This window comes from Anolis carolinensis, chromosome 5 (assembly GCF_035594765.1).
Source record: "Anolis carolinensis isolate JA03-04 chromosome 5, rAnoCar3.1.pri, whole genome shotgun sequence".
In the NCBI taxonomy this organism is placed as follows: domain Eukaryota; kingdom Metazoa; phylum Chordata; class Lepidosauria; order Squamata; family Dactyloidae; genus Anolis; species Anolis carolinensis.
Genome location: NC_085845.1, coordinates 134,789,897 through 134,805,436, shown reverse-complemented (window position 1 = coordinate 134,805,436; position 15,540 = coordinate 134,789,897). Strand labels below are relative to the sequence as shown.

At 38.8% G+C, this 15,540-nt stretch overlaps 1 protein-coding gene across 1 annotated transcript; it reads right to left on the bottom strand.

The window, feature by feature from the left end:
- Positions 1–1,981: 1,981 nt before the first annotated feature.
- LOC134299459 (uncharacterized) lies at positions 1,982–4,660 on the bottom strand. Its single transcript, XM_062982317.1, has one exon. It carries the CDS (start codon positions 4,306–4,308, stop codon positions 2,176–2,178), a length of 2,133 nt encoding a protein of 710 aa, XP_062838387.1. The 5' UTR covers positions 4,309–4,660; the 3' UTR covers positions 1,982–2,175.
- Between the last annotated feature and the right edge of the window lie 10,880 nt (positions 4,661–15,540).

Sequence of the window (15,540 nt, the reverse complement as noted above, 5' to 3'; positions counted from 1 at the left end):
TGCTCATTTCTACATGATTTCCATGCCCCATTAGTTTCATCCTTAGGAAACTACAATGGTAATGAGAAAGTACAGAGATTTTTCTCCTACTACATATGCTCATTTGACTTTATTTTCCTCCTATAATGTAGCAACCTCCCTTTTTAGCACGACAGCAGTTAGTAATTATTGTTATATCATTTTATGTCTTTTTATGTCCTCCTAACTACAGAGCAATATGATGTTCACTGGAGAACATTTTCACCTTATAGACTGTGGTTTGCATTATGTTCTTAACATCTATAGAATATGGGACAATTCTTTGAACACTATTGTTTTTCTCTCTCTCTTTAGAATAATGTTTTAGTTGTTAGCAAATAATGGACTCATTCCTATCCAGACTTGTGTTGACAATAGGAATGGAAAGCATATTAAAAAGTGTTATAAAAAGCGTTGAAAAACTAATTTCCCATGTTATAAATGGGGTCATGAAAAACTTGGGAACAGGAAAAGGTTTCTGAATGTTTACTTAGGTGATCCCTCATTGTCCGAGTATCATGATCTTCCAAGTTTTTGGAAGACACCTGTGCATGAGTTTTTTTTAAAAAAAAAATATGGAAGTCATTGCACAACCGATCAACACATAGTTTTCACAGAGTGAGGGTCCCAACCAGTGGTGTGGTTAACACAACAATGGTGGCATCTCAATCTGTTTCAGCCTTCTTCTGCCTTCACAGTGATTGTAACATGTATCATATTGTCTTCTTCCTGATCTGTCATTGAGGTCTTCGAATTGTGCTTTGTCTGGAACTTCCCCTGTGCCCCAAAAGATTATTGCAGTTAGAAGAAGATAGTCTGAAATCTGGGGTGCATGCATATTTTTGGAATGATACAATAAAAGCAGATTCAAATTCCAATAATTATTTCATGAAGAGATCACTATTGCTAGTATGGAATAAAGGGAAAGAGAGATTTTATTCAAAAATTGATTGTGGTGTTCTCTGAAGGTCTGTTACTATAATACAATGTTCAATCCAGGCTAAAGACAAGAAAAGAGTTAAAGTCAGAGTGCTTTAGAATAAAATGGTTTGCTCATATACAAATTACTGAATGGTTTAAGATGGATAAACACTTATCTGGATTTGTAACAGTTAAATCAGAGTATGAAAGCTTATTATATTCTGGATGATGGTTTTAGATATAGAATGATGGTTTGCCCGTTGCCTGGCAAATCCCTCCCCTGCACTGTTACCCATGTTTGGACCTCTTTGTGATGAGGTCCTATATCTAGGACCATCATCCAGAATATATAAGGTTTCATACTCTGATTTAACTTCTTGCTTCATCCTAGGACACCTCCATGATGGAGCCCAGCTAGAAGTAGCCATGTGTCATGTGAAGGGCTCTGGCAGTCTCCATCCTGAAAGTTTCCTAGGGCTGAGAAAGAAGTTAATGTGATGAGGTCCATATGTTAGCTGTTGTAGTTTAGTTTTACATATCTGCAAAAAAAAATCAATGTAAATAAAAGAGAAGGGGTGGTTCCTATTTTTTATGAGTTAAGGTACATTATTTACATTGACTTGTGGATAAGTCCACCCAGATATTTGCAGGTCAATGTTTTGACTAAAACTTTGGGACTTATTTATTTATTACAATATTTATATCCTGCCCTTCTCACCCAACAGGGGACTCAGGGTGGCTTACAATAAAACGCATATATAAAAATTATACAGTGCAATATAAATCAGTTAAAAAATATTAACTTAAATCAGTTATATTAGTTAACATTGTTATGCCATGCTGTTATACAGCATGCATTACAGCTGATCCATAACTAGCACAGAGATGTTAAAAAGTGTACAACTCCAAATTAATTTAGTTTCCTTCTTGGGTTTGACACATTTACATCCCCCTCCCTCCCCCAAGATCATTCAAAGAATGTTTCATTGTATTGTGCAAAAGTTATTGTTTGGCATCTGATTGTGAACAGGGTTGTTGTATGTCTTTCGGGCTGTGTGGCCATGTTCCAGAAGCATTCTCTCCTGACGTTTCGCCCACATCTATGGCAGGCATCCTCAGAGGTTGTGAGGTATGGAGAAAACTAAGCAAAGAGGTTAATATATATCTGTGGAAAGTCTAGGGTGAGAGAGGTCAGTGTGAATGTGTAGTTAATCACTTAAATTAGCATTGAAAAGCTTATCTGCTGTCTTCTTCCTGCCTCTGGGGCATCCTTTGTTTAGAGTCGTTAACTGCCCTTGGTTGATTCATGTCTGGAAACCCTCTGTTTTCAGAGTATTGCTTTTTATTTACTGTTCTGATTTTTGAGTTTTGTAATACTGGTAGCCAGATTTTGTTCATTTTCATGGTTTCTTCCTTTCTGTTGAAGTTGTCCACATGCTTGTGGATTTCAATGGCTTCTCTGTGTAGTCTGACATGATAGTTGTTAGAATGGTCCAGCATTTTTGTGTTCTCAAATAGTATTCTGTGTCCAGGCTGGTTCATCAAATGCTCTGCTATGGCTGATTTCTCTGGTTGAATTAGTCTGCAGTGCCTTTCATGTTCTTTGACTCTTGTTTGGGCGCTGCGTTTGGTGGTCCCTATGTAGACTTGTCCACAGCTGCATGGTATCCGGTAGACTCCTGCAGAAGAGAGAGGATCCCTCTTGTCCTTCGCTGACCGTAGCATTTGTTGGATTTTCTTCGTGGGTTTGTAGATAGTTTGTAGGTTGTGCTTCTTCATCAGCTTCCCTATGCGGTCAGTAGTTCCCTTGATGTATGGTAAGAACACCTTTCCTCTGGGTGGATCTTTGTCTTGACTCTCATGGCTTGTTCTTGGCCTTGCAGCTCTTCTGATGTCTGTGGTGGAGTATCCATTGGCCTGTAGAGCCCAGTTTAGGTGGTTGAGTTCACCTTGGAGGAGGTGAGGTTCGCAGATTCTTTGTGCACGGTCTGTCAGGGCTTTGATTGTGCTCCTTTTTTGACTTGGGTGATGGTTGGAGTTTTTATGAAGGTATCTATCTGTGTGTGTAGGTTTTCTGTAAACTGTGTGGCCCAATTGTTGATTGGGTTTGCGGATGACCAGAACATCTAGAAATGGCAGTTTTCCTTCCTTTTCTTTTTCCATGGTGAATTGGATGTTTGGGTGGATGCTGTTAAGATGGTCCAGGAACTTGCTGAGTTCTTCCTCTCCATGGCTCCAAATCGTGAAGGTGTCATCTACGTATCTGAACCAAACAGTTGGCTTTTTTGGTGCTGTTTCTAGGGCCTGTTTTTCAAAGTATTCCATATAGAAATTTGCTACTACTGGGCTGAGAGGGCTCCCCATGGCCACTCCATCCTTCTGTTCATAGAATCCAGTGTCCCACTGAAAGTAGCTAGTGGTGAGGCAATGGTGAAACAGGGCTGTGATGTCTTCTGGGAAGTTTTGTTTGATTAGTGTGAGGGTGTCAGCTACTGGGACTTTGGTAAAAAGGGACACCACATCAAAGCTGATCAGGATGTCCTTGGTGCTTAGATTGAGGTTGCTGATCTTTTCTATAAAGTGTGTAGAGTCCTTGATATAATGTGCAGTGAGCCCAATGTGGGTTTGTAGCTGTGTAGCCAGAAATTTTGCCAGGTTGTAAGTCGGCGATCCAATGGCACTTACAATGGGTCTGAGTGGGATGGAGTCCTTGTGGATTTTGGGGAGTCCGTAAAGCCTGGGTGGGAGGGCTTCTGATTTGCACAGCTGTTGGCGTATGTCAAAGTTAATGGAGGAGTTCTTGATTAGAGTGTTCGTTTTTCTGGTGATTTTGTTAGTGGGGTCTTGTTTCAGTTTCTTGTAAATTGTGGGATCTAGAAGTTGCCTGATTTTTTCTTTGTATTGTTTTGTTTCCATGATTACTGTGGCATTCCCCTTGTCAGCTGGAAGAATGATGATTTCAGGATCTGAGTTGAGATCTTTGATGGCCTGTCTTTCTTTTCTCGTTATGTTGCTGGGGGGGAGTTTTGCATTTCTCAGGATCCTTGCTGTTTCAATTCTTACCTCCTCTGCTTCTTCCTCAGGGAGCTGGTAAATTGCTGATTCAACATTGGCAATGATGTTTTCTACTGGGATCCTGGTGGTGGTGACTGCAAAATTTCCTCCTTTTTCTAGAATGGATACTTGGTCTTCAGTGAGTTGTCTGTCTGTCAGGTTGATGATGGTCCGTGATTTATCCAGTTCTGGCTTTGGCTGTTGCTTACGGCATTTGTCAAATTTTTGTTTTTGTCTCTTGGTGTGGAGAACCATGTCTTTCTCCATTTTCTTGTAGGTAAGGCTGTCTATTTTATCCCAGTCCTGGGTATTCATCTTTTGGCTGATGTTGATGTGGAGGTGCAGCAGTTCTTTGTCTGTGTTTGCGAGTTCTTTACGGATGGTGTGGATTCTCTCTCTCAAGAGGTTGCGTTCCAGGCGGTTGTAAATGCGATGAGCCTGTGGTGTTTTGAAGGTCCTTTTGGCTGCAAGAAATTGTGGGATGGTATCTGTGTCTCTGCAGCGTAGAAGGAAGGTCAGGGAGCACAGCAGATGTGCTTTCCTGGTCCTTAGTTTTTCCAATCTCCGTGTGTCTTGGAACAATTTCTCCCCGTAGAGATGTTCAATGTGTTGTCGAAGGCTTTCATGGCCGGGATCACAGGGTTGTTGTATGTCTTTCGGGCTGTGTGGCTGTGTGGCCATGTTCCAGAAGCATTCTCTCCTGACGTTTCGCCCACATCTATGGCAGGCATCCTCAGAGGTTGTGAGGTATGGAGAAAACTAAGCAAAGAGGTTAATATATATCTGTGGAAAGTCTAGGGTGAGAGAGGTCAGTGTGAATGTGTAGTTAATCACTTAAATTAGCATTGAAAAGCTTATCTGCTGTCTTCTTCCTGCCTCTGGGGCATCCTTTGTTTAGAGTCGTTAACTGCCCTTGGTTGATTCATGTCTGGAAACCCTCTGTTTTCAGAGTATTGCTTTTTATTTACTGTTCTGATTTTTGAGTTTTGTAATACTGGTAGCCAGATTTTGTTCATTTTCATGGTTTCTTCCTTTCTGTTGAAGTTGTCCACATGCTTGTGGATTTCAATGGCTTCTCTGTGTAGTCTGACATGATAGTTGTTAGAATGGTCCAGCATTTTTGTGTTCTCAAATAGTATTCTGTGTCCAGGCTGGTTCATCAAATGCTCTGCTATGGCTGATTTCTCTGGACCATCTTAACAGCATCCACCCAAACATCCAATTCACCATGGAAAAAGAAAAGGAAGGAAAACTGCCATTTCTAGATGTTCTGGTCATCCGCAAACCCAATCAACAATTGGGCCACACAGTTTACAGAAAACCTACACACACAGATAGATACCTTCATAAAAACTCCAACCATCACCCAAGTCAAAAAAGGAGCACAATCAAAGCCCTGACAGACCGTGCACAAAGAATCTGCGAACCTCACCTCCTCCAAGGTGAACTCAACCACCTAAACTGGGCTCTACAGGCCAATGGATACTCCACCACAGACATCAGAAGAGCTGCAAGGCCAAGAACAAGCCATGAGAGTCAAGACAAAGATCCACCCAGAGGAAAGGTGTTCTTACCATACATCAAGGGAACTACTGACCGCATAGGGAAGCTGATGAAGAAGCACAACCTACAAACTATCTACAAACCCACGAAGAAAATCCAACAAATGCTACGGTCAGCGAAGGACAAGAGGGATCCTCTCTCTTCTGCAGGAGTCTACCGGATACCATGCAGCTGTGGACAAGTCTACATAGGGACCACCAAACGCAGCGCCCAAACAAGAGTCAAAGAACATGAAAGGCACTGCAGACTAATTCAACCAGAGAAATCAGCCATAGCAGAGCATTTGATGAACCAGCCTGGACACAGAATACTATTTGAGAACACAAAAATGCTGGACCATTCTAACAACTATCATGTCAGACTACACAGAGAAGCCATTGAAATCCACAAGCATGTGGACAACTTCAACAGAAAGGAAGAAACCATGAAAATGAACAAAATCTGGCTACCAGTATTACAAAACTCAAAAATCAGAACAGTAAATAAAAAGCAATACTCTGAAAACAGAGGGTTTCCAGACATGAATCAACCAAGGGCAGTTAACGACTCTAAACAAAGGATGCCCCAGAGGCAGGAAGAAGACAGCAGATAAGCTTTTCAATGCTAATTTAAGTGATTAACTACACATTCACACTGACCTCTCTCACCCTAGACTTTCCACAGATATATATTAACCTCTTTGCTTAGTTTTCTCCATACCTCACAACCTCTGAGGATGCCTGCCATAGATGTGGGCGAAACGTCAGGAGAGAATGCTTCTGGAACATGGCCACACAGCCCGAAAGACATACAACAACCCTGTGATCCCGGCCATGAAAGCCTTCGACAACTGATTGTGAACATTTTTATTTGTGACTGTCAGTGTATATCCACAAGATGAAGTATTGAACTTAAACCAAGTTGGGAAGTCCTGGATTCATGAATTTTAGGGTTTTCATTGCATACACGGAGATGTTTTCACAGTCTCGGTGCCCTTATAGGATACTTTTCATGCCATTTCCAATTCCACAATAGAATATAATGTGCTCTTTGTAACTTATGCACTTGCAGGCCACACACATATCTATCATGACCTTTTCTTTGGCAGCCTTTCCCCATGGCACTTGTAAATTATACATATGCACATATTTTAGCACCTAGGAATCAGCAGCAAGGTTTCCAGGTAGGTGAGTGCTGTTTTTGTACTTGTTCTACACTATGTGCTTGTTTTTTAATGTTAGGTAGCATGCCAGTGCAAGGGTGAACCATCAATACCTGGAACAAGCAGGAGAAGTTTGTTTAGTATCATCTTAGACTTCCATCCACTTCTATTTCTTTGCAAATATATAGAATACATTTTTAAGTTTCACAACTCACCTGCTGTGTTGCCAATCATAAGCAGCTCTAAGTAGCTTCTCAGTAGAACTATGCTGACATCACTTCTGCTGATCACATGCTCAAATGCTTTGTTATCATCTGACCAAGTGACATCACTAACAAAGTTCTGCCAGGGAACTGCTTTTGGTCAGTGAAACACCAGCAGTGATGCCACTAATGTGCTGTTCATCCAGGTGGCCATCTGGACTTGAAAAGGTTTGAGGATACCCTTGTTCTGTATTTGGGACAGTTCCAGAGCACAGTATTCTGGGATTATTTTGGTTGGTGTACATACAATGATAGATAAATTATCTTGCTTTATAAACCCCTTTCCAAAAAACCTGGTTGTTACTAGCAAGGGACCCAAGAAGCATTTCAACAAGATGTAATTCTAACTACAGCAATGTAGTTAAAAAGAAATAAAAGGACTGAATTTAAGGGAATCAGTAGAAGAAAAATGTGCTGCTGTTTAGCTTTTCCCCTAGATAATAAAAGGAGCAATGGTTATGGAAACAGAATTCTTGAAAATAAATGTCATTCTCCGGTTGTCATATATGCAAAGCCTAGAAAGTCAGTGAATGGCATCCAATATGTTAAACATGCATGTTCTCTGAGACACAATGATAAAACAAACTACAAAGTTTGTGTCCTTATTATAAATGTCTATTTAAGTTGGGTCTAACACTCTGCATGTAATAGGGTTAAATGCATTGTTATTGATAACAGATGTGTACTGCACTGAACACCTTCCATATAACACCTGCATTTAATGGCCCAATTGTGCTGTTTCACCAGTTCATGGTCCTGCAATCATGCTTCTTCACATTCTACCTCCCACCCTAGTTTTCATTAATATATTTTTATTTCATATTGAAGGAAAATTCCAGATCTGAAAAAGACAAATATAAATATAAAATATGAAATAAAAGCAAAACAACCAGCTTGCGAATAGTGAGAAGGAGGGAGAAGAGAGGAAGAATCCCATCTCCTGATGACACTTTACTGCTAATATACTGGCACAGACATGGAAGAGACCCATCACACCAAGGTAAAATGGGAACTTTGTGGGTGTATTACAAGGAAATGCAGGTTGGCAACAGGATGCACACACTGTCATGCAATAGGAATGCAATGGTGGTTTGCCATCCTTGAGCGATAAAGTCTGAAGACCAGCTCATAACTCTGCAAATTAGTTTTTGTGAGCAGGCAGAGTATACACTAGTAAGGTTTTGTCTAATATGTAGAAGTGTTCATGACCTAAAGACATTTAATAAGATATCCTAGCTTTTCTAGCTTCAGATTTTTTTTTTCTGTTTCAGGTTGGTTTGCACCAAATTGTGCCAGTCTGGTTTGAAACTTTTGGTCCCGACATGCTTCTTTTGTTTTAGTCTAGCCAACTCTGTGATGCTCTCAGTATAAGTTCCAACTATGTTTCATTTTGATTCAGGCTTGTCATACCCTCTGAAATTCATGTTCCATTAAAATGACTTCTCAGATATAGATTACCATATATCATTCTGCATTAAGTCAGCAACATTCAAATAATATTGTTCTTTCTAAGCTCTGTCTGCTAAAATAATTTATTGGAATACTTCTAATTGAAAATATTTTATTTTAGACACACCTGTCCTAAAATCTACTTTAGCATATTAGATATTAGAAAGCTTGGACGAATGAGACTTGGATTCAAATCCTTATTCAGCAATCAAGTTCAGCGCTTAAACAAATCATTACCAGCCTTTTCAGGTCATGATTATTCACCCTTTGAACCATTTTAAAAACAGTATTCCTCATACCTTTGTTTGATAACTGAATTCAACAGAATGCCCTTAAAAGCAACAACAGAAATCATCAACCCTTTGCATTTCCAAGAAATTTGAACGCATTAAGGAGAAGGGATAAAAGTGCTGTTTTATTGCTTCCATCATCCTCCTTCTTTCATTATGGTTTAATGAGATGAGTTTCTGAAAACGATTTCGCAGCCTGAGTAAATTCCTCACCTCTTGAGATCTTTCTGTTGGATTCCAGAAAGTACAAATATAATATCTAAGAACAACTCTTGCAAAATTCAGCTCACAGACATCATCCTTCTGTAGTCAAAGCATACCTGAGAAATTAAAATGGGCCACTTCTTATGTTCATCTGAAAACTGCAAACATGTTCACAACATCATTAAAAATCAAGTAAGAATTCAGATGAGAGAAAGGCTGCTGCTCATTACAATTATGGCTGAGTTTTCAAGCATAGTGAGCATCTGCATCCAGACTTTTACCTAACTAGATAATTTATAAGCTTAGTTGTAGCTTGTTAAATTTGCATTATACTACAGTTGGTCCTCCAACTTTGAAGAGCTGACTTTTGTGGATTTGACTAAAATAGAAACTCTAGGTCCTCCAGTGTGACTCTCTGGGCAACTTCTGCCAAAGTACAAATTTGGCCTAGACTCACTACTGCAGTCTATTGTTAACAGTGGCATAAATTGTTGATTTTATCTGTAACATGATCATGCAGAGTATGAATTGAATTGGATTTTATAGAATCAAAGAGTTGAGAGAAACTACAGTGACCATCCAGTCCAACGCCCTATCATGCAAAAATACAGAAACCACTCACAAGAGAAGGCCATTCAACTTCTGTTTAAAAACCTCCACAGAAAGAGACTCCACCACAATTCAAGGAAGCGTTCCATGGTTGAACAGCTCTTACCTCCAGGACCTTTGGGTCCCCAGATGTTTTGGTTTACAACTCCCAAAATTCCCAGCCAGTTTACCAGCTGTTAGGATTTCTGGGAATTGAAGGCCAAAACATCTGGGGACTCACAAGTTGAAAACCACTGGTTTAGATGCATTTGTTCTTTTGAATGATTTTGATACACTTCCTTTCTGTTCCGTCTTTCTCTCTATTGCGATTGAGCCATATTCTAGTATGTTAGTTCTGCATGTTTTATCCAATAGTGATAATTCTACATAACTCTACATATCCAGAGGACTAACTTTTTTTTAGTATGAGCCAAATAGATCTATAAGTTTTGTGTTTTTAAATTTAGTTTCTGCCTACACTCAGCCATACTTATGTATAGAGTGCTCAGAACTTTAGGCTTGGCCCTGGGTCTTGGGATTTAGGATCTCTTCTCTGAACTTCAGGACAAGAGGGAGAAATCTCAGGGTAAAAGTGCTATGTTATTTATTTTTATTTTTAATTTTTTGTAAATAATTTTTATTTCTTTTATGAATCAAAGGTACAGTCATAGTGAGAGAACAATAAAAAATAAAGAGACAGTTGGAAAATAGGATCGTGTGAATTGGGAAAGGTTAAGGCAGTGAGGGGGTGGGGGGGGGGGGAGGAAGGAGAGAAGGGAGAAAAAGAAAAAAAACCCACACATACACACAAACAGTGAAAGACTTCCCATCAGCACTTTAGGATTTCTTCTTTTGTTCTTTAGAAGGTTGTTATTTTCCAGATCTCTCTCTGTCTTCCCCCCTCCTCATATCAAAGGGGGAGGAGTGGTCCAAGAAAGAACATTCTTTATATATGAGTCAGATCTATCTTAAAGTCCATTCCTTTTTTATAACAAATTCTATGAAACTATGAAAGTCCGTTCTGTTTTTCCCTTCTCTTATCTTTTGAGTTAGGTTATCCATTTGTCCAATACTTTCAATATCCAATCTTCCATGGAAGGGATTTCCTTCCCTTTCCATACTTTTGCCAATGTTAATCTTGCAGCCATGCATATGTAAAATAGAACTCTATCTTGATTTCTGTTTAATAAAGGATTTGTGAATCCAAGTAGGTACATCTCTGGCTCCATTTTAAATTTTTTACCAAATATTTCTTGTATGAGTTGGTGTATTGTTGTCCTATTTTAAAAAAAATTTCCCGCAGGACCACCATAAATGATAAAAAGTTCCTATTTTTTCTCCACATTTCCAACATAGATTAGAATTATTTTTATTGATTTTTCCAATTTTTCTGGAGTGAGGTACCATCTGAACTGCATTTTGTACCAATTTTCTCAAATGTCTATAATGGCCGTATATTTTATTTTTTCTTCCTAATTTCCTCCCAATCCCTTAGATTTAAATTGTGTCCTACATCTTTGGCCCAATTGATCATACATTCTTTTGTGTGCTCATCTTCTGTTGCCCAGAGTAGAATTTGTTGATATAACACTTTTGTTATTTTCTTTTCTTTTTGCATTATTGCTTCCCAGATTCCTTGGGTTTGATTAAATCCTCTTTTAGCATCTTCTTTATAGCACAATTTTATTTGATAGTATTGGAACCAGGATATGTTTTCATGTTTTTGTTTAATTTCGTAGTGTGTTTTAATTATTAAATCATTATTTTCCTTTTTAAAAATCTGTTGGTAGGTTAGCCAATTTTCTGTACTTAATTCCCTTTTGTGTTTAGCTTCTATCGGTGATATCCATAATGGGGTCTTGTTGTAAAGTCTATTCTTATATTTTTTTTCCCACACCTTGATTAATGAAGCTCTTATGTAATGATTTCTAAAAAATTTCATTTTTCCTTTTATTTTAGGTTAGCCAATTTCTCTTTTTCCTTTTATTTTATTTTAGGTTAGCCAATTTTCTGTACTTAATTCCCTTTTGTGTTTAGCTTCTATCGATGATATCCATAATGGGGGTCTTGTTATTAGATTTGGTATTTTAGTTTTGGCATACTATTAAGTGCAACTGTGGTTGATTACCAGGACCATTACTTGTGACATATAGAATCATCCCTAGACTTCAAATTTTAGGCCAGTCCAGATCTTCAAAAGCACTTCATGTATCTGTTAAATTAAGCATTATACCACATGCATAATCATTCTACTGTATGTTTTAGGAGGCCACTTTGTTTTTGGAAGTGGTGTAGTAGATCAGACAACCATACAACAGTACCATTTTGAACTTAGGCAAAGTTTTCTGGATTTGTTTAGAATACAGAGTTTAGAATACAGCGTGCTTATTCCTTCATTTAAATTATATCCCATCTTAATCCCAAACTTGGCATTCAAAGTGGTTTACAGATAGATTTTAAAAGTTACAAGGAAAAGCAAATGCATTATAAAACTAAAATATACATAAAGTGAAATATGCATCAACACAAAAAGGAAAGTGTACTTCCTCCTGTTAAAATCACCTCCATAGAGGGCCAGATAATTGCCAAGAACTCACCTGAGGCTGAATCTACTTTGTAGAATTAATCCAGTTTGACACCATTTGAATTGAATCCTAAGACATATACTTCAGTGAAACACTTTTTGAAGGCAAAAGATCTTGTACCACAACATTCATGATTCCATACTGAACCATGGCAGTTAAAAAAGTGTCGAACTGCATTAATTTTACCCTTAAACACAATCAGTTCATCCCATTGATGTCTGTGCGTCCTCTCTAATGCAAATATCACTGCATTTGAATTTAACTATTATTTTCAATTCTTTGTTTTTACAATAAGCAACATTTGATGAATCTTCAAGCTAAAAATACTGAGAGGTTTTTTTTTCTCTGTGTAGAAATATTATCTGCAAGATAGCCACATATAAAAATAAATAAATCCCACTACCCAAAATCATTATGTTCTGGATGCTTTCCTGCACTTATCTTCTTAAGGTCTCTTATGCGAGCCTTGTTCAGTAAATCTTTATTGCTCAGCTTTTACCATCACAATGGAATTACATGAAACTAAAATATAAAACAAAACCATAAATCTCTTAGTGCAATAAAACACAGAGCATAAAGAAACATATATAGAGATTTGTCACCATAAACTACTGAGATATTAGTCTGGAAGTTAAAAAACATAAAACATATTCAGCAACCTCTTTAAACAACATATAATTCTTAAAATGACCAATGGTCAGTGTTCGTGTAGAAATAACCCAATATTAGAAGCTCAGTCTCACTAATATGGTTCCAGCTCAGGAAAAATGAAATCTTGGCTTAATTAGCTATCATCTTTCATAGTCAATGAAAACCTTATTTTCCTCTGAGGGTGCAGTAAAACTGCTTCTTTTCCATATGGACTATAATTCAAATAACTCCGTGCTTTGAGCAGAAACTCCTCCTGTACAAAGATAAGAGGTGAGGGTGGCTGAGGAAGTCGACTGGTCATTGATTTTCCCCTAGTACATCTCCATATGCCATGTTCCATGATAAATAGTTTTCAGATAAGTAAAAGGCCTGGCCGCAATAAGAAGTGGGAGGGAGACTTGAAGTAGCCAGGGAAAGCCATATGGATCAGCATATGAAGACGAGCATTGAAAGAGGAACCCCAGGTCTTTCAAATGTTGGACTATACCTCCCTTAGCAGGGTTGGGCAACCACATGAGAAACAGGGTCAAATTTTTGGTCTCATGGCTTTTTTTAGTACATTCAGATGCAGCAGAAGTTTAGTAATTTCCTTCTGTTCATAATCTTCAATAATTTAGATTTTTCAATTTTTTGAGGGGCAAATTGTAGCAGATTGCGGCAACTAGGGAGCACACTAAACTGTTCCAAAACTAAGCACTCTTTTTTAAAAATGGAGGTTGAAAAAATTAGGTTTATGGGTTCATATTACCCACTCCTTACTAGTATTAGAAAAGAAGGAAAGGAAGCTTTCTTTTCATTTCTGTCTTCTTGGCGGTAGGGCATATGATAGCTAAACTCTATGTGGCTGCTATATTTGGGTGTAATACAGACAAAATTCTGTATTACACCCAAACCATTTTAAAGATGTTCAGCCAGAAGGTTCTTCCTACAGTTTTTAAACACACACACACACACACGCATGCATTTTTCATTGTATAACAAAATTATTTTCACTTTTGGCATTTGATGCATATGGAAAGAGGAATGGCATTAGAAGCAGAGGGGTGAGGCTAGCATACTTCATTCTTTGCCTGTTGATTCTAACATATGAGCTGGAACAGAGCAGAATGTGGAATACCTCATGCATCCAATGTACCTTCTCATTAACAATTTTAAGTTTTTGGGTGCATGTACACTTTAGACTCCATGCAGTTGGACACCATTGTAATGACTCAATGTTATGGAATCTGTCAGGGTGGTGTGGATGATGGGATGGGGAGTTGAATCGATCATCCATCACCCTGACTGATTTGGTGAGTCAGTTCTCTCTATCTGCTCACCCGAAGGACCACCTGATGAAGCAGAAAAAGTGACACCAACAAAACTACAGCTGAGTCGTTGATATACTGCTGATCCCAGCAGGTCTAAATACTTTATTATACAAATATATACAGTTGCTGAAAGCCATAGCTCTCTGCACACATGGCTTGTCTTCTCCGCTCGGCTCGGCTGTTATCTCTACAAGGCTGGCACCTCTTGCATTCCTGAGTTCATGAGTTCCGGCCAGACAGTTCAAACGGAAGCCCTGACCTATTGGTCCTGTGGGCAATCAATCAAGCAGGCTTGTGCTTAACCCTTGTGCTGCTGGAATGCTTTGCCAGAAACACACAGTTGCAAACACCCAACAGATTAACTTGATATAACATTTCAATCTAACAACAGAAATACACTATCAGAATCATGGGATTTGTACTTTTATAAGGACTTTAACTTTCTCTGCCAAAGAGTTCGGGTGCCTCACAAAACTATTCCCTGGAATAGAGAGCCCAAAAATGCTGAGGTCTAGGAATAACTACATGTTACCCCACTCAGTTGAAAAACCCAAGAAGAATTACCTATAACTGACTGCACTGCCAACTCCTCACTCCTTTCCCAATAATTAATAAATACCAAGGAGGTTGCAGCTCCAGCCTTTGGCCAAATAGGCTCAAGGAATGCACATTCCCACCTCTTCACACAATGGAACTTTTCCTTGAAACCTTAAACCCATTGGATTGAAAATATTATCTATTGTCCTAGTAAAGTAGCCTTTCCCTTTGCCAGCAATGCCAATCAACAAGCATTGTAATTGTCAAATTAATCCCATCCTGAACCTGATGTGCTCCATGGGAGAAAAAAAGAGCATTACAGATATAGGAGATGGACTCCAGAAATTCCCACCATACCATGCACCAATCACAAACTATAAATAAATGTACTTTTGAACCAATGAGATTGTGGATTATAATTTTCACCAATCACTGGAAATGTCCACTTTTCCAAGTGTCTGCAAAATATCTATAAAATGCCCATGTGATATATGACCTGTGATATATGACCTCATCACATTAGAGCATGGATCCATTTTAAATCCAGTTTCTACCTCCTGCAGAATTCTGGGGTTAGTAGTTTAGGGGAGGAGCTTTAAACTTTAGCCTATAAAGCTCTAAACGGTTCTGGCCCAGTTTATCTGTCCAAACGTGTCTCCCGCTACGACCCACCTTGAAGCTTAAGATCATCAGATGAGGCCCTACTCACGGTCCCGTCAGCCTCACAGGTGCGGCTGGCGGGGATGAGAGACAGGGCTTTTTCAGTAGTGGCTCCCCGCCTATGGAATGCCCTCCCCATTGAAGTCAGGCAGGCTCCCTCCCTCCTATCCTTCCGTAGGAAGGTTAAAACTTGGTTATGGGGCCAGGCTTTTGAATAATAATTGGCAGCATTAATTATTATCATGTACGCTGGAACTCAATCGACAGACCCAGTTTTTTGAACTGAACATGCCTACCTGTATTTTA